Source organism: Lingula anatina, chromosome 7, assembly GCF_051362555.1.
Source record: "Lingula anatina isolate TDL-2025a chromosome 7, LinAna3.0, whole genome shotgun sequence".
Lineage (NCBI taxonomy): Eukaryota > Metazoa > Brachiopoda > Lingulata > Lingulida > Lingulidae > Lingula > Lingula anatina.
The window spans coordinates 17,121,845-17,138,284 of NC_141773.1; the positions used below are offsets into that span (position 1 = coordinate 17,121,845).

The 16,440-nt window shown below is 34.9% G+C and overlaps 1 protein-coding gene across 12 annotated transcripts in view; it reads right to left on the reverse strand.

Annotated features, from left to right (window-relative positions):
• Positions 1-1,065: 1,065 nt before the first annotated feature.
• The window catches only part of LOC106179021 (LIM and SH3 domain protein 1), a 35,436-nt gene continuing 20,061 nt past the window's right edge, over positions 1,066-16,440 (reverse strand). For 5 of the 12 annotated variants that reach the window (XM_087016812.1, XM_024074968.2, XM_024074969.2 and 2 more), the window contains 4 exons: positions 12,520-12,624; positions 12,022-12,228; positions 7,146-7,252; positions 1,066-3,323 (listed from right to left, as the gene is read on the reverse strand). In XM_087016812.1, the coding sequence (XP_086872938.1) occupies positions 3,150-3,323; positions 7,146-7,252; positions 12,022-12,228; positions 12,520-12,624 (593 nt within the window). In that variant the 3' untranslated portion in view covers positions 1,066-3,149. Of the gene's footprint in view, positions 3,324-7,145; positions 7,253-9,454; positions 9,506-12,021; positions 12,229-12,519; positions 12,625-16,440 lie in introns of all 12 variants that reach the window. The other 7 variants (XM_087016816.1, XM_024074970.2, XM_087016817.1 and 4 more) reach the window with 5 other exon arrangements.

A 16,440-nucleotide genomic window follows, 5' to 3' on the forward strand; every position in this document is an offset into this window, starting at 1 on the left:
TTTCGAAGTGACAGTGTCTTCGTTGATGGCGAAAGAAAGTCGTAATTTCGTGCGCATGGACGGGTGGGATTGTAAAGTATATCCCTTTCTTTTCTGATAGGCTATCACTTGCAGAGTAAAATTTCATTTTGCCTTCTAAGCGACATTGTAGGAAAAAATGCGAATTCCCTACCTAGCACTGTCAATATTTCAATTGTTGCTGTTCTCTCATATTTGCGCCGAAAAATGCCAATTATAATGCAGAAAATAAAGCAAAGTGTAGGCCATCTACCGATTACGGCTTGCATATGTCGATTTTGTAAAATTTGTTCAAAAATACAAAATGATTTTTCATTATAGCACAGTAGTATTCTAAAGTCGCTTTATGTATTTTTAGAGCCATTAACAATGAAGCGTAGAATCATGTTAAATATGTCCAATCGAGTACGGGAAAAAATATTGATATCCCAATCAAAGTTTTATCATCTAATCATTAATCACTTTTAAAAAAATGCTCATCACACGATTAGTCAAGTCAAATTTAATTTGATTGCCGGTGTAACGTGACGGAGTCCCCCTTGATAGAGTCCGCTTCCCATTCATTTGTACAGCTAAGCCTCACCCTTGATTTTGACCCACTTAGGTCAGGCTAACCCTAGACAATATAACTAAATGAAGAGCGGATTTTCTGTTACACGGACCCACAGTTTCGCTACACCTGTGTTACCTGTACAAATGAATTGGAAGCGGACGCTCTATCATGGGGGACTCTCTGTCACATTACACCGATAAACAACCAAATGCCACAATACAGTTTCAAATAAAAAAGCTTAATTATAACATCCAAGTTCCACTACATTACTTTTCATTTGGATCTATCAAAATTAATCCGAATTAATAGTGTCGTATGCGAGGGCCCCGTTTGCTTGACTCTGTTATGTAACACCCAGACTTTTTTTTAAATTTCTTAAACTGCAACGGTTCAGAATAGCTGTATCACTCGATGCAAAAAAAGGCATAAGTCACTCAATGCAAATTATTTGCCAATGCATCCATACGAGTCGAAAACGAACAAAACACAGGGTGTTTAATTTCTGTTATTCTTTTATTTTAACAAATGTTTCATTACATTGGTAAGTATTTCTCTAATATGCCGGTGCATCCCATGCCGAACTATCATGTATGACACGGTAGTCTGGTGAGAATTTCTTCAAAATTTTCAGGCTTATATTTTCATAGACAATGTTACTGCTTCTATTTTCCATGTCAAAGAGGGAGCAGTGCCAGGAAAAGCCACAGTTACTCTTTATTTAATACAAGTTTAATAGCCTTTGACATCCCCCTTTAAATAAACATATAAAAGAAATCAACACTTAAACATTGTCTGCTACATGTTGGATAACCTGGTCATGTTTGTGAAAGCCTATCTAATCAAGCGAGATTTGGCCCGTCACACACTAACACCTGTGCAAGAAAGGACAAGTTTTTTCACGTGAAAAAACATGGGTAAAATAACCTTTTAAAGGTTATCTCTTCAAAATATTGATGATTTGGTAATTATGTTTTTCTATGGATTGTATACCAAAGAAACAAACGCCTGAAACAGTTCATTTTCTAATTATGACACCTGACATTCCGAAAAAAAATTTTTTTTTCTATTTTTCCCTCAACATCATGGAATACTTGGATTTACATCGAATAGGCTGCCTAGTTTAACTGCAACTTTTAAACAGTTCAAGCATCCTTAGCTAGTCTCTTCTCTTGAAGAATAATCTTAAGACTGGGATGTTTAAAATGGCAAAACATGATATAGATCAAAAAAGCTTCCCTTCCATTACATCAACTAATTATACAAATGAGAACAAATCACGTAATCTAAAACAACAGTCAGGTATAAAAATTGGAGCAAGATAAAAGAGGGCACTCTCCTTAAATTAAACTAACAGAACACTAGAATTGAAAGGAAGTAGTAATTTATCAATTAACCATTATAACATGAACCTTTATTTTCATTCCATTTGGCTACAAGTGCAAACAGATAGTTATCCATATTTTAGTATGTCTGCATTCCATTTGGAAATATAAGCCTATGCTGATATGAAACGCAAAGTGAGCTGGTTGCTTACAAATATACAAGAGCAACTAAATACCATTAAAAATAAGTAAATAAATAAAATGATAAATGATAAAAAATCTAGTCTACTACGGATAGGATTTTAGTACATTTAATAGTGCATAATATCACTTATGGAACCCCCTCCTGTGTTAATAATTCTGATGAAACTGAATATTCCTGGACCTATTCTCAGAATAGCCACCAGTCAGCAGCTAGGGTATTGCCATAAAGAAAACCTGTATGCCCATTTCATTGCGACTCATGTAGCAATAGTCTGGTGAAAAGATGACAATTTATTGGTTTAAATTATAATAGCAGATTCTGATCATGCTATCAATATTTTACGAGGATTTGTCAATGTCAATTTTCCACTTCATTCTGTGATAATCCATACTGTTTCAAAATGCACTTTTCAGGTCACTTCTGAAAATGTCTTCTGCCAAGCAAAATTCAACACCACCTCCCACTGTTATAAGCCTTTACGTGTGATTTCAAATTTAAAGTACTTCCCCCATTCCTTCACAATAACTGTGTTTATACTACCCAACCTAATCACAAAATTTTCCTTGTTTTGACACAAATAAACTGCCCTCTTTCCTTTAACACATGACAAAATGCTGAAACTTTGAATGAAAACATAATCAATATTTACCAAAGAAATTATACATGTATGTCACACTGAACACTACTGGCTATAACAAGTTCTTCATCTCCTTTTTTGACCAATCACAGATCTTGTTTTTTCTTTTTACTTTGTGGAGTTATTCATCATTCAAGTGCATTCTTATAAAATTGCCTATGCCACTGTTATGTTAGTTCTATAGCAATATCCTTTTAATAAGCATTATATTTAAACAGCTGAAGGCATTAAAGTCTTAAAACAATACCATCATTTACACTACCTCTTTTTACTAACACACCTAATGGTCTCGCCCAACATCTCCGATTTAACACAATGGGGAGGCGCATTGTAACATTTAAAGGGTATAATAATAATTATAATATTCACATACTATAGCAGTAGTAATAAAACAAAAGTCAGTGGCTTTGCCCTCTATGCTGGTTCTACGTAATTTGCTGGCAGCATGCCATGTTGTCCTGTTCTTGATACCGTTCCCGTCATCCAGCCTTCATCAATTGATTCGCAGTTTATAATTATGTCACCCTCATTGAAGGATACTTCGTCCGTATCAGCTGCAGTGTAATCGTAGACAGCCATAAATCTCTTCTGAAACAAATGTAAAAAATTGAGACACTTTAATCTTATGGTACATTGACATCTCTGATTGTACGTCTAACTACACCCTTCAGATCCTATGGCTTTTCAGGTTTTGCCTTAATTCTTTTCTTGTAAACATTCATTTTGTTGAGTTTCTGCTCACTTATAAGTTATGCCTTGTATATTTTTATTAGGGAGTTCAAAATTTTATGTTAAACTTTTTTCTTCCCATCCTCTGGCTTTTCACTTAGTCAATTTATTATTTTCTTGTAATCATTCATTTTTGGCTTTTTCGCTCACTAATGACTTGTATTCTTTTATTAACTAGAGGATCAGAGAGGCGATACCGCCTCCGAATATTGTACCACCAGCTGGAGCAAGCGCATTCGTATAGACCCCCACATACACAAAGTAAGGGACACAGCCACCAGTCTTGTGCTTGACAAGCTGTAAAAATGCAATCAACAAGAATTTTCAAAATATGCAAAAATTTTTTTTTATTTTAAAATGGTACAATCAAAGTTAATTCATCGTAAGGTAGGTCAAAGGTCAATTTCAAGGTCACAGTAAATTTCCAGTATATGACTTCCTTTTCAAGTTTAATAGTAACTATGGACCTATCTCTGCCAGTTTTGGAGATAAAAGGGAATCAAAATTTGCAAAGTTCAGTTCATGGTGAAAAGTAGGTCAAAGGTCAATTTCAAGGTCACAGTAAGATTGCCAGTATATGACTTCCTATTCAACTTCAATAGTAACTATGGACCTATCTCTGCCAGTTTTGGAGATAAAATGGAAGAAAAATTTACAAAGTTCAGTTCATGGTGAAAAGTAGGTCAAAGGTCAATTTCAAGGTCACAGTAAGATTGCCAGTATATGACTTCCTATTCAACTTCAATAGTAACTATGGACCTATCTCTGCCAGTTTTGGAGATATAAGGGACTAAATGTTATAATTTTGGAGTTACCATAATGTGCCATAAATTTCCTACAGAAAAAATTAATTAAAATAAAGAAAAGGTAATTTTGGTCAAAATTCTTGAAATGGGAAGTGTCTTGAAGTTCGAGATGTTAAAATTTGATGATATAATGTCATTTTTGACCATGAGTTGTCTGCTTTGCCAAGCCTTATGTTTTATTTTTCTGGAGTTCAAAATTTATTATCCATTACCGTACTGCACATTTTGCTTTCACCACCAATATATACTTTTTGATACAGCGTAACTTTGGAGATAGAAGGGAAGCAAAATTTGCAAGTTCAGTTCATGGTGGAAAGTAGGTCAAAGGTCAATTTTAAGGTCACATTTAGATTGCCAGTATATGACTTCCTATTCAACTTCAATAGTAACTATGGACCTATCTCTGCCAGTTTTGGAGATAAAAGGGAAGCAAAATTTACAAAGTTCAGTTTATGGTGAAAAGTAGGTCAAAGGTCAATTTTAAGGACACAGTAAGATTGCCAGTATATGACTTCCTATTCAACTTCAATAGTAACTATGGACATATCTCTGCCAGTTTTGGAGATAAAAGGGAAGCAAAATTTGCAAAGTTCAGTTCATAGTGAAAAGTAGGTCAAAGATCAATTTAAAGATCACAGTAAGATTGCCAGTATATGACTTCCTATTCAACTTCAATAGTAACTATGGACCTATCTCTGCCAGTTTTGGAGATATAAGGGACTAAATGTTATAATTTTGGAGTTACCATAATGTGCCATAAATTTCCTACAGAAAAAAATAATTAAAATAAAGAAAAGGTCATTTTGGTCAAAATTCTTGAAATGGGAGGTGCTCTGAAGTTCGAGATGTTCAAATTTGATGAAATAATGTTATTTTTTTTTGACCACAAGTTGTCTGCTTCGCCAAGCCTTATGTTTTATTTTTCTGGAGTTCAAAATTTATTATCCATTACCGTACTGCACATTTTGCTTTCACCACCAATATGTACTTTTTGATACAGCGTAACTTTGGAGATAAAAGGGAAACAAAATTTGCAAAGTTCAGTTCATGGTGAAAAGTAGGTAAAAGGTCAATTTTAAGGTCACATTTAGATTGCCAGTATATGACTTCCTATTCAAGTTCTATAGTAACTATGGACCTATCTCTGCCAGTTTTGGAGATAAAAGGGAATCAAAATTTGCAAAGTTCAGTTCATGGTGAAAAGTAGGTCAAAGGTCAATTTCAAGGTCACAGTAAGATTGCCAGTATATGACTTCCTATTCAAGTTCAATAGTAACTATGGACCTATCTCTGCCAGTTTTGGAGATAAAAGGGAAGCAAAATTTACAAAGTTCAGTTCATGGTGAATAGTAGGTCAAAGGTCAATTTCAAGGTCACATTTAGATTGCCAGTATATGACTTCCTATTCAAGTTCAATAGTAACTATGGACCTATCTCTGCCAGTTTTGGAGATAAAAGGGAAGCAAAATTTGCAAAGTTCAGTTCATGGTGAAAAGTAGGTCAAAGGTCAATTTTAAGGACACATTTAGATTGCCAGTATATGACTTCCTATTCAAGTTCAATAGTAACTATGGACATATCTCTGCCAGTTTTGTAGATAAAAGGGAAGCAAAATTTGCAAAGTTCAGTTCATGGTGAAAAGTAGGTCAAAGGTCAATTTCAAGGTCACAGTAAGATTGCCAGTATATGACTTCCTATTCAACTTCAATAGTAACTATGGACCTATCTCTGCCAGTTTTGGAGATATAAGGGACTAAATGTTATAATTTTGGAGTTACCATAATGTGCCATAAATTTCCTACAGAAAAAAATTAATTAAAATAAAGAAAAGGTAATTTTGGTCAAAATTCTTGAAATGGGAGGTGCTCTGAAGTTCCAGAAGTTCAAATTTGATGAAATAATGTTATTTTTGACCATGAGTTGTCTGCTTTGCCAAGCCTTATATATATTTTTTTCTGGAGTTCAAAATTTATTATCCATTACCGTACTGCACATTTTGCTTTCACCACCAATATGTACTTTTTGATACAGCGTAACTCGAAAACCGTATGGAATACAAAAAAACGGAGACCACCTCCAGTGTTGGGCTTTACATGCTCTACAAAATGCAAAAAAGAATGGGTCTCTAGCATTAACGGTTCCCGAATTAGAGACAGTTTTCAGTTTCAGTATCTTATGGCTGCTACTCCCGTGAAAATGCACCGATTGACCCCAAATTCACGGAGATGAAAGATGACCTGAAGGGTAACAACTTCCAATAATATTTTTGGTTAAGTCTGTGTGGTGTCTGAATAACAGGGCAAATAATTTTTTTTTCGTAAAAAAATTAATTTTTTTGAAAATTTTGGCCCGTTTGACCTTGAAATAAAGGTCAAAGGTCAAATCCAAGGGCATATTTGAAATCTACACATATGACTTTCGGAAAGCCGTCTGTAGAAATTTTTCCCATAATTCCTTCCGTAGGGTAGATAATTAGCATTTAATTTTGCCATTTTTAGACAAGGGTGCATTGCAATGAGTGCCACACCTAGACCCCAATACCGACAAAGCCCAAATTTTACGTGGAACGAGTTGAGATTATAGGTGACCTAAATCCAAGAGATGGGTACGGGGGCCCTTACCGTCTAGGAGGAGAAGCGGTAACGGTAGCCGTCCGGCGGAGCCGGCGGAGCCGGCGGAACGATCCGGACGGGACCGAAACCATGTGTACCGCCAGCGCTAACGCTGGTGGTACAATAAGTTTCAAATTTTATGTTACACAGGGTTTCATCAAGTCACCCACCTTTATAATTAGTTATGTAACTTAATAGTGTCTGATTAACTTTTAAATGATACCTCATGTGAACTGAAGTAGTGTCTTGATTGGTCAACTCACCCCTTGACTTTGTGGCGCCATCTGTGGGGGAGGTGGTTGGTAGCCGTACCCTCCAGGCGATCTTTCAGGCTCCTGTGCTGCATAATATTGCGTGCTTACAGGGGGCGCTGAAATTGATATAAAATGATCAAATTCTATTTCATTGTTATTTGTAAATAATTTACATGTGCACATAGCATGAATGTAAGATTTGCCATTTTTGTTACCATGGTAACTTACATGATAACATCTGTAACATAGTACCAACACGACAATTTTGGTATTGAAAAGTAGGAAAAATTATAAAAGAGAAATGTGTTATCTGTACGTGAAAAATTCACAGTTCAGCCTGTAACTGAAAACTGCATATTGTTGATGCTATTTGGTAAAAAGTTTCTGCAATAAAGAAAAAACCCACACAGTTTTGTCTTACATGAGAGTTCACTGGAAATAAAAATGGAACCGAATTAAAAATAATTTAAAAAGAAAATTTAGATTGCTAGCAAAAATGTGTAGTTTGAAGATTAATATCTTTAGTACACTTTTATCTGTAGAATCTAGCCTTTCCAAGTAAAGACATCAGAAATGAAAGATGAAAAACAAAAGGACCAAGCATGTTTCAGAGAGACATGCACAATACAATTACAATTCTGACAAAGTACACCTAACACAATTGTTTCAATATGACTTAAATTCTAATCAAGAATTTCTCTTGAAAAAAAAAAAAACTAATTTCATTTTATTATATATTAAAATGTATAAAGGATAACTGAATAGAAAGCATTTGCATTTAACTAATGGGGAAATAATTAACAGAAGTCAATTCTCAAATCAGGAGGGGCAACCAAGTTTTCGAACAATTCAAGATTCATGAAAAATCATGCAATGGTATCTAATATTAGTTAGAATATTAGAGAATAACACATCTATCAAACCTATGCAGAACATACAGTTGCAATGTTTCACACATGGGATTTCTCCCCATTTTTTATGCCCCAGCAGCCAAAGACTGGTGTTCAGCTTCGTCATTAGTTCACATTTTACACAATGTTGCAACAAACCCATTTTAAAAATATTATACATTGCATCCAACTATACACTTAATTCATGAACATTTTTTTTATAAAAAAAGCACAAAAATTTCACAACGGTCCACAAAAGAATATAAGCCGTCTCTCATAAATGTGAAAAATGTCATGCCTAAATGAACACAACTGATGAAATGAGGATTCAAAAAGAAGTCACGAGACTCATGAACAGGACAGAAAGAAAACATTTAACACCGATAAAAGATATGTGCAGGTAATTTAACATTGGAAGTTCATTACAAACACAAGAAGCAAAATGTAAAAAAAAAAGGTTTCTGCTTGCAAAATCTGAAAAAGAATAAATCTACCTCTACCTAATGAAGCCAAAATGACATGCTACAAGTCCCTTCAATTTTGTTGGCACCTTCAGTTTGATGACAGCTACAAAATTGACAAAACTCTTGCAGTGTAAAGTCACTCAGTCTTCTACCTGAATTTTGATTCCAAAGTATATTTGTATTACTGAGAGAGAGAGGAGAAAGAGAGACCAAATGACTTGCAGTATGTCAAAATGCTTCCATTCTCATATCTTTCAATTTAAAGCTATTAATATTTCAAATGCAGTTATGTGTATTTAGTGTTAGTTGAATTCTCCTGAAAAGGGGGAAGCAACTTGCTGGGTGCAGGCAGTGATAGTTTCTCAACTCCACTAAGCTAGGCACTATAAAACTGGAATAAAAATGTCAAAATAACTATAGACAACAGCATAGAATGGGGTTGAGCTGGAAGGGGCAGGGATGCTTAAACAAAAGGAATAATCACTGGTGGAAAGTTTTCAGACTTCTGTGGACTGTGGATAACTGACAGTGGTTTTATCACTTTTTCTTATTTGATTTGTCTTTTTCTGGTTGGTGAATTGCATTTACCATTTTACTCTACCAATGAAAAACAAAATGACAACTGAAATTAAAGAAAGGGACAAATATAAAATGAGAAAGGTGTGACACGCCGGAGGGTAAAATAGATAGGGGTACAAGAAGATTAGTTTCTTGTGCACATCTAATGATGGGGTGGCTTCTTCCCTGAGGGGATGGATACGTGAAAGGTGTTTGAAGGGGGAAAAAATGAAGAAATGAAAAGATGAGGTAAATGTAGAAAAGCCTGTTTGGACGAGAAGTGAAGGGTAGAAAGACATCTATGCTGTTGTCTGAAGCAAACGGTGTCACAATTACTGCTACAACTCAAGAAATCCTGCATATCCCAGCATGCCATGGGGAGAAAAAGCCCCCCCGACCTACTGACCCCTTGGGTTGAAGGCCACTGGATTCCAACTGTAAAAGGTCTTGCCAAAATCTTCAGAAAACCAGAAAAAAAGAAGTTCTTAATATTGAAGTACAAGCATTAAAAAAACCTAAAAAAGAATGCATATGTAAACGGCACAATTTATTACAGCAAAAGTTAAGTCAATTTTATTTCAGACCCATTTCATATCTTGCATTACACTTATCTGTATGGAAACACTTAACACTGGTCTTAACATATGATCATTATACACAGTTTTTGGCTCCCCTTAACAAGTTTCCTTCCAATAGTTTGGACCAATCAAAATGAAGCTTGTTTCCTAGCTGTGTTGAGCATGGGGGCTCCACTCTGGCAACTCTTTTATGCAACACAGGTATATAGATACAGATAAATGGAATGTGCAATGAGAAAAGGGCCTGTCTAATTTCAATTTCTTCACTTAATAATATACACCAGGGACTAATTACCTGAATAACTGTATAATGTCATGTATTTCACAATATACAGAGATCTATGATATCCCTCTTAAAAGCTTATATATATATATATATATATATATATATATATATATATATATATATCTGGTTTGAAAATACAGAATATTAAGGTATGCAAAATAATTAATTTCCTATATAATATATTATGCAATAATCATATTGCAACAAGATAGGTACCCAGTTGCTGGTGCTAAGCAGAAGCACATCAGAAGCATAAATACATGAATATATCTCTCGGCTATTCATTATATAGTAATAAAGCTGTCTCCCACACAGTATCTGTTCCAGTCCTATATTGTGATTTTTTTTTTGGGGGGGGGGGGGGGGGGGGGGGGGGGGGGAGGGGGGGGGGGTAATTGGCCTGCTATATTGTGCCAAAAAGAGTTTTATGTAGCATTATCCACTGAAAGAACAGCAACTGAAAGAGAACCACACTGTAACTTTGGTGTTTTAAGCTCTGTGTTTAAAGGTCCTACAATTCGAAAGAATGCATATTTTCAACTTTGAACCTCACCCAAAGCAATCCAGGGCACACCTGAAACAATTGTTTGTCAAATAGGCATGTCTATCCAAATAGATGGAAGTCTAGAAAAGACCTGTGTTCAGAGACAGTAAATGCAGCTTCACATTCCTCATACAGATGTAAGCACTGTTGGAGGCTAATACAGGTGGGTTAAGGGAAGGGGTGGTCATGGAAAAGAATTCCTGGCAAATTTCATTTCATAAATTACAGAGATGTGGATAATCTTTTCAATCAATTTAATGTCAGTGATCCTCCCCTCTGTCAATCAATGTATAAGCGATCCTCTCTGTTGATCAATGCTACAGTGATCTTCCTTTGGGTTGATCAAATGACCCTCCCTCTGTCAATCAATGTAACAGTGACCCTCTCCTCTGTCAATCAATGCCACCCCCCTCAAATTAATGGCACAGTGATTCTCACCCCTAAATTATTGAACTAAATTAAAATTTCTGTATAACCAAACCAGCTTTATCAAAATAATCAATAGAACAAAAAGTAACTCACTTCTTATCATCACCTAATGACTTACATAGCAAAATATCAACTGAATTCCATACATAGCACATTTATAATCCCACTCAGCCTCTCTGGTTTTGTGTTAACATCTAAAGCAATGATTTATGATCCAACAGCCAAAAAGAAATTCACCTTACATCTATGTTTACTTAAATTAATATATTTATATGACTCTATTCCTCATTTTCCTCTATGAGCCATTTATTGATGTTTATGATCTTCCCAGAATTTGTAGCAAAATATACCGAGCTTTTTAACCATCTCATGCAGCAGACGGCATATTTTTGCATATTTGCAATATGATCATACAAACAATTGCTGAAATTTCATGATAATTTTCACTGATTAATTATAATTATTATTTCAATTACAATTGAGATTTTTAAACCAAACTGTTGAAATTTTCAAGATGCAGACTGCGCACTTGCCTAACAGGTAATGGCAAGATTTTTTTTCTCTTTTAAAGACACTAACTACTTTGACTGAATCTTTGCCAGCAGTGTAGGGCCTCTATTGTTTAACTCAACTTTGCATGCATTTAATGTTAAACATGGAGAGTGTTGAAGAAAAAATTACATCTGCACCTTGAATATTTCATTATCAATTTTCAACACGCTTATATGTAAAGAGTAGAAGATTAACAAGATATTTCAGAAAAAGAAATTTGAAAATTGATAATTTTACATCATGCAAAATTATGCCACCTTGCTTTGCTGTAAGCAAAAGGGTTTGATATAATCAATTTCCATAGAATTAGGCAATATTAAGACGACTTGCTTTTTTATAATGCCATGCAGTTTAATCTCCCTTGTCTTCAATGTTATATATTGAGATTTCCACATCCAATTGCAGATCAATGGAAAGCCATTTAACATTCAAACCACAAGAATAAAAATGAATAATAATGAAGACAAGGGAGTTTATTTGCCATGATATCTGACATTGGTAAATTCATACTTGTTTCCAAGAATCAGCGTGATTTCCCCAGATCCCTGGCTCGTGTGTGGTTCCATTCCATAAGATCAACCTACCTTCTTGTAGAACATCCTCGATTCCAAGCTCCGAGTCTCCAATCTGGCCCTCTCCTAAATCTACAGGCTCGAGACAAGCATCAATTTCATTTTCTGTTTCATTATCAAGAGTTTCAACTGTATCAGGTGTCTCATCAATAAGAGCTGGTTCAGATTTAGGAAGAGGCTCAGATATTTCAGGAGGCTCTGATTCAGTCAAAGGCTCTTCTAAAGTTAAAATAGTCAAAATGCTAAATACTTATTCCATTAAATATTCTTTTAACTACTTGTAGGCTGCAGTGAATTTCTCAACATGGTGAACCTTTCTCTTAATACAGAAACTATACCTCTTTTGCACAAGTTTTTACTTTACTTAAATGTTAGGTGTTAGGCAATAACAACCACTGTTAGTAAGTCAAACCATCTGTTTTCTTTCCCTTTCCCCTACCATTAGTACTTTAAATCTTTTGAAAGTCAACATTTTTGATAAAAGAGATACTTGTATGAAATGTTTCATACCTTGCTCTTGCTGCTGGACATAACCGCCACTGGGGCGTACGGGCTGATGCTGGGGCGATGATGGCGGCGGAGGCTGGTACTGCTGCGGTGGAGGCTGCTGATAGCCTATAGTAGGTAGATAAAAACAGCATGAAAATAATCAGGATTGTAACCTTGTAAATATTCCACATTTTTCCCCTTTTTCATGTTTAAGGGGGAAAATAATTTAACAAGTTTTCATTCATATTTCTCTTCTTTGTAATCCTAAAATAAACTCATTATGTGATGTCATGTTGGTTTTATTTATTTATTATTTATTTTTTTTTATAGCCAAATACATCTGTCTTTATTTCCTATTTATTTGTGAAAATATGCATACACATCTCTTGGTAATTTCCATGTGAAAACAGTCGACAAAATAAAATAAAATAAAAAATGAAATTAAAAAGTAGGACAGAGTGGGGCAGGAGGAATATAGGTGCAAGGGGTTAACACATGTTTAAGGTCCTAAAAGGGGCAAACAAAAGACAAAGCATTAACACCATTTTATGAAAAAAAAAAAAAAAACAAAAAAAAAACAAAGAAAAACATTTACAAATGAAAATGAGCTGTGCTTAACAAGACAACAAGGCAGCAAAGCTGTCAAATGTACAGACAAAAAGCAGACAATAACAATGCACAAAATAGGCCACTGTCAATTCTGATGCAAAAGTACATTATGCCTAACTGCAAATTCAACATCAAATTTTAATTATGCTCAACAGGTAATACCAATGTAAGTGAAATGTGTAACAAGCGTAAGGCTTCAGGCCCATGGGAGTACTAGTTCACACTTTGAAAATGCCAGAATGAGAAAAATGAAAATTTCACATAAAACTGCTTAAATTCAATAATAAATGATAACCCATTTGAGCTGGCTTTCTTATTTGAACTGCATGCCAATCCTACAAATCATACTTGTAAGTTGAAAATAATAATAAGTAACACAGTTTTCTTTTCATAATGTTTGTAGTAGCAGTGCAAAAAGATTTTTGTCAATTTTGATGTAACATTACATAATAAATTACAGAATAATTATCACCAATTTTTGATTATTAACTATAAATAGCATGGACATGTAGAAAATTTGATTACCATTTGGCTTCATGTCCATGGGAGCTTCGAGTCCCACAATGAATATGCCAACATGATAAAAATAAATATTTCACTAAAAAGAAGCCAATTAGACTGCTTTTCCAACTCAGGCTGCATTTTAGTCCTTTGTTTCTTTTTTGAAAGTTTGACAATCATAAGTAACGTGGTTTTCCCATAATGGTCATCATGGCAGCAGCACCCAAAATTGTGTTTTCTTCTATTTTAATGCAATATTACATAATGCTTGACAGCATATAACCATCAGTTTTTAATAATAAAAGATCCGTATCATGGATTTTCAGAAAATGTGACTAGCATGGGTCTTAGAGCCCGTGGAGGTTCTAAGTCACACCTTGAAAATGCCAATATGTGAAAAATTAAATTTTCACAAAAGACTGATTAACTGCCAGAAAAATTTACCAAATAGACTACATTGCCCACTGAAGCTTTATTTAAGTCCCATGTTTCTTCCTGTAAGTTTGAGAACAGTATGTGACATGGTTTTCCTTAAGGATGTAGATAACAGGGGTAGCTATCTTCTAAACCGCCCAAGATATACCAACATGTTACATATCAATAGAAAGCTTATTTCAACTGCTTTTCATTTCATATCCTTATTTTATTATGTAATCGTTACGTAATGAGATATAATGCTTAATAGGTGTGCTCAACATGATCTTTACATCTTAAAAACTAGAAGTCCACTACAAATGGACATGTGTAGACAGCTTGACTCGTGAGCCCTCATAGGGATCAACAAGAATGCGTCTCAAATTAGCGATATGTGTTAAATTAGCAGAGATATCAAAATAAACTTGGTTTCCAGTTCAACGAGACCCCCTAGCCTAACTAAAGCATGCCTAAGTTGAAAACGGAGCTGATGTTATGAAATCCCAGACACATACTTTCAGACAAACCTTAGATCTAACGAATGAATACCAGCTTTCATCAGTTGAGAGTTCTTATTAATTTTGACACTGGTCTAAATCGTTCTCTTGAAGCCATAAACTGAAGCGGAGAAATCAGCCTTTTAGTGCTCCCCGGAGATTCCAACGTTATATAATCAGTGAGCTGCATTGGCAAGCTGAGAAATTTAGTTATTTATACTGGTTCAGCCCTCTACTCACTGCCTATGTAACTGTCACTATGTCTTTCATCCATTTTCAACATTATTATTGAACATTTTCAACCGGAGGCCCCCTCCATGCATTGACAGCAGCCACCATGTTAGTCGTGACGTCAGCCTTCTTCACCACGTGACACCTAGGGGGAGTGCCTTTGCCCATATACGTCTCATCTATATGTCTGCTTTTTAAAGCTTTAATAGATCGTCAGAATTAAGTTCACTGATAAATTCAAAATGAAAAGTATGTGAAAGGTAAGCATCAATCTAGTACGGGAAATATACAGCTGCACAGTGGAGCTGCCAATCAAACACATATATGGACAAGTGTGACCTACTTTAAAACGCAGACACGCTACCACAGGGGTAAATCAGCAATTAGGCTTACCGGTTTATTTGTAAACTTCCATTATTTTAAGATAGGCTGATATGTAGTTGATATTTCATCTATCTAATACTGACAAATTCAGAAAAACACCCAAATTTTGACAATTTACTGTTATCTTCATCCTTAAATGGTCATCATGAGGGCAGTGTCCAAAATAGGGGTTTCTTCAAATTTTGATGCAATATTACATAATGTTTAACAGGATAATAACCATCAATTTTTAATAATAAAATATTAATATCATGGATATTCAGAAAATGTGCCTAGCAAAGGTCTTCAGGCCCATGGAACTTCAAAGTCACACCTTGAAAATGCCAAAATGTAGACAAGACAGCACTGTCCTGAAATGTGTTTTTTTCCATTTTTAACAATTTTTTTACATATAACAAAATTAACAATTTACTGCCATTTTTATATGATCAACTAAGAAAATTGATGAGATGGGAAAAATATCAATAGAGCAGTGTTTAATGTCCAATTTCCTCCATTAGGAGTTTCTGAACATAGTGAATGATTAAATCTGACAAACTGCAATGATATGAGTTTATTTCCATTTTTGAAACTCTATTATACAATACATGATACCAAGTTTACCATCATTTTTACATAATCAACTAACAATGTTGTAAAGATGCAGGAAATGTCAAACAAACACTTTTGCGAATCTTATTAGTTAAATAATGAGACTGTTAACATGCCTAAGAATTGAATCTGAGGAAATGTGAAAAAACGGCATAACTTATAAAATAATGGCCCGATTATGCTGATTTTCGAACTTGACATGTGTTTTAGTAAGAATGATTACTCCTGTGAGTTTCATGACAACAGGCCCATCGGTTTTCCTTGAAATGTGTTAACAGTGTTGCATATATGCTAAAAAGTGAAAAAAACAGCATAACTACTAAAATAGTGGCCCGATCATGCCGATTTTCGAACTTGATCTGAGTCTTAGTAAGATTGATTACTCCTGTGAGTTTCATGACAACAGGCCTATCGGTTTTTCTTGAAATGTGTTAACAGTGTTGCATATATGCTAAAAAGTGAAAAAACAGCATAAATTCTACAATAATGGCCCGATCATGCTGATTTTCGAACTTGACCTGCGTTTTATGAATATTAGTCAGCTCTGTAAATATAAAACCAAAAAGTAAAACTGTCTTCCACTTATGGTGTTAACGCTGAAAGTGCACGGCGACGGCGACGGCGACGGCGACATGATCGGCGACGACAGACGCAGGTGATGGCAATATGTACAGACACATCTGTGTCTGTACATAAAAAAGGAAAAGGTATAAAT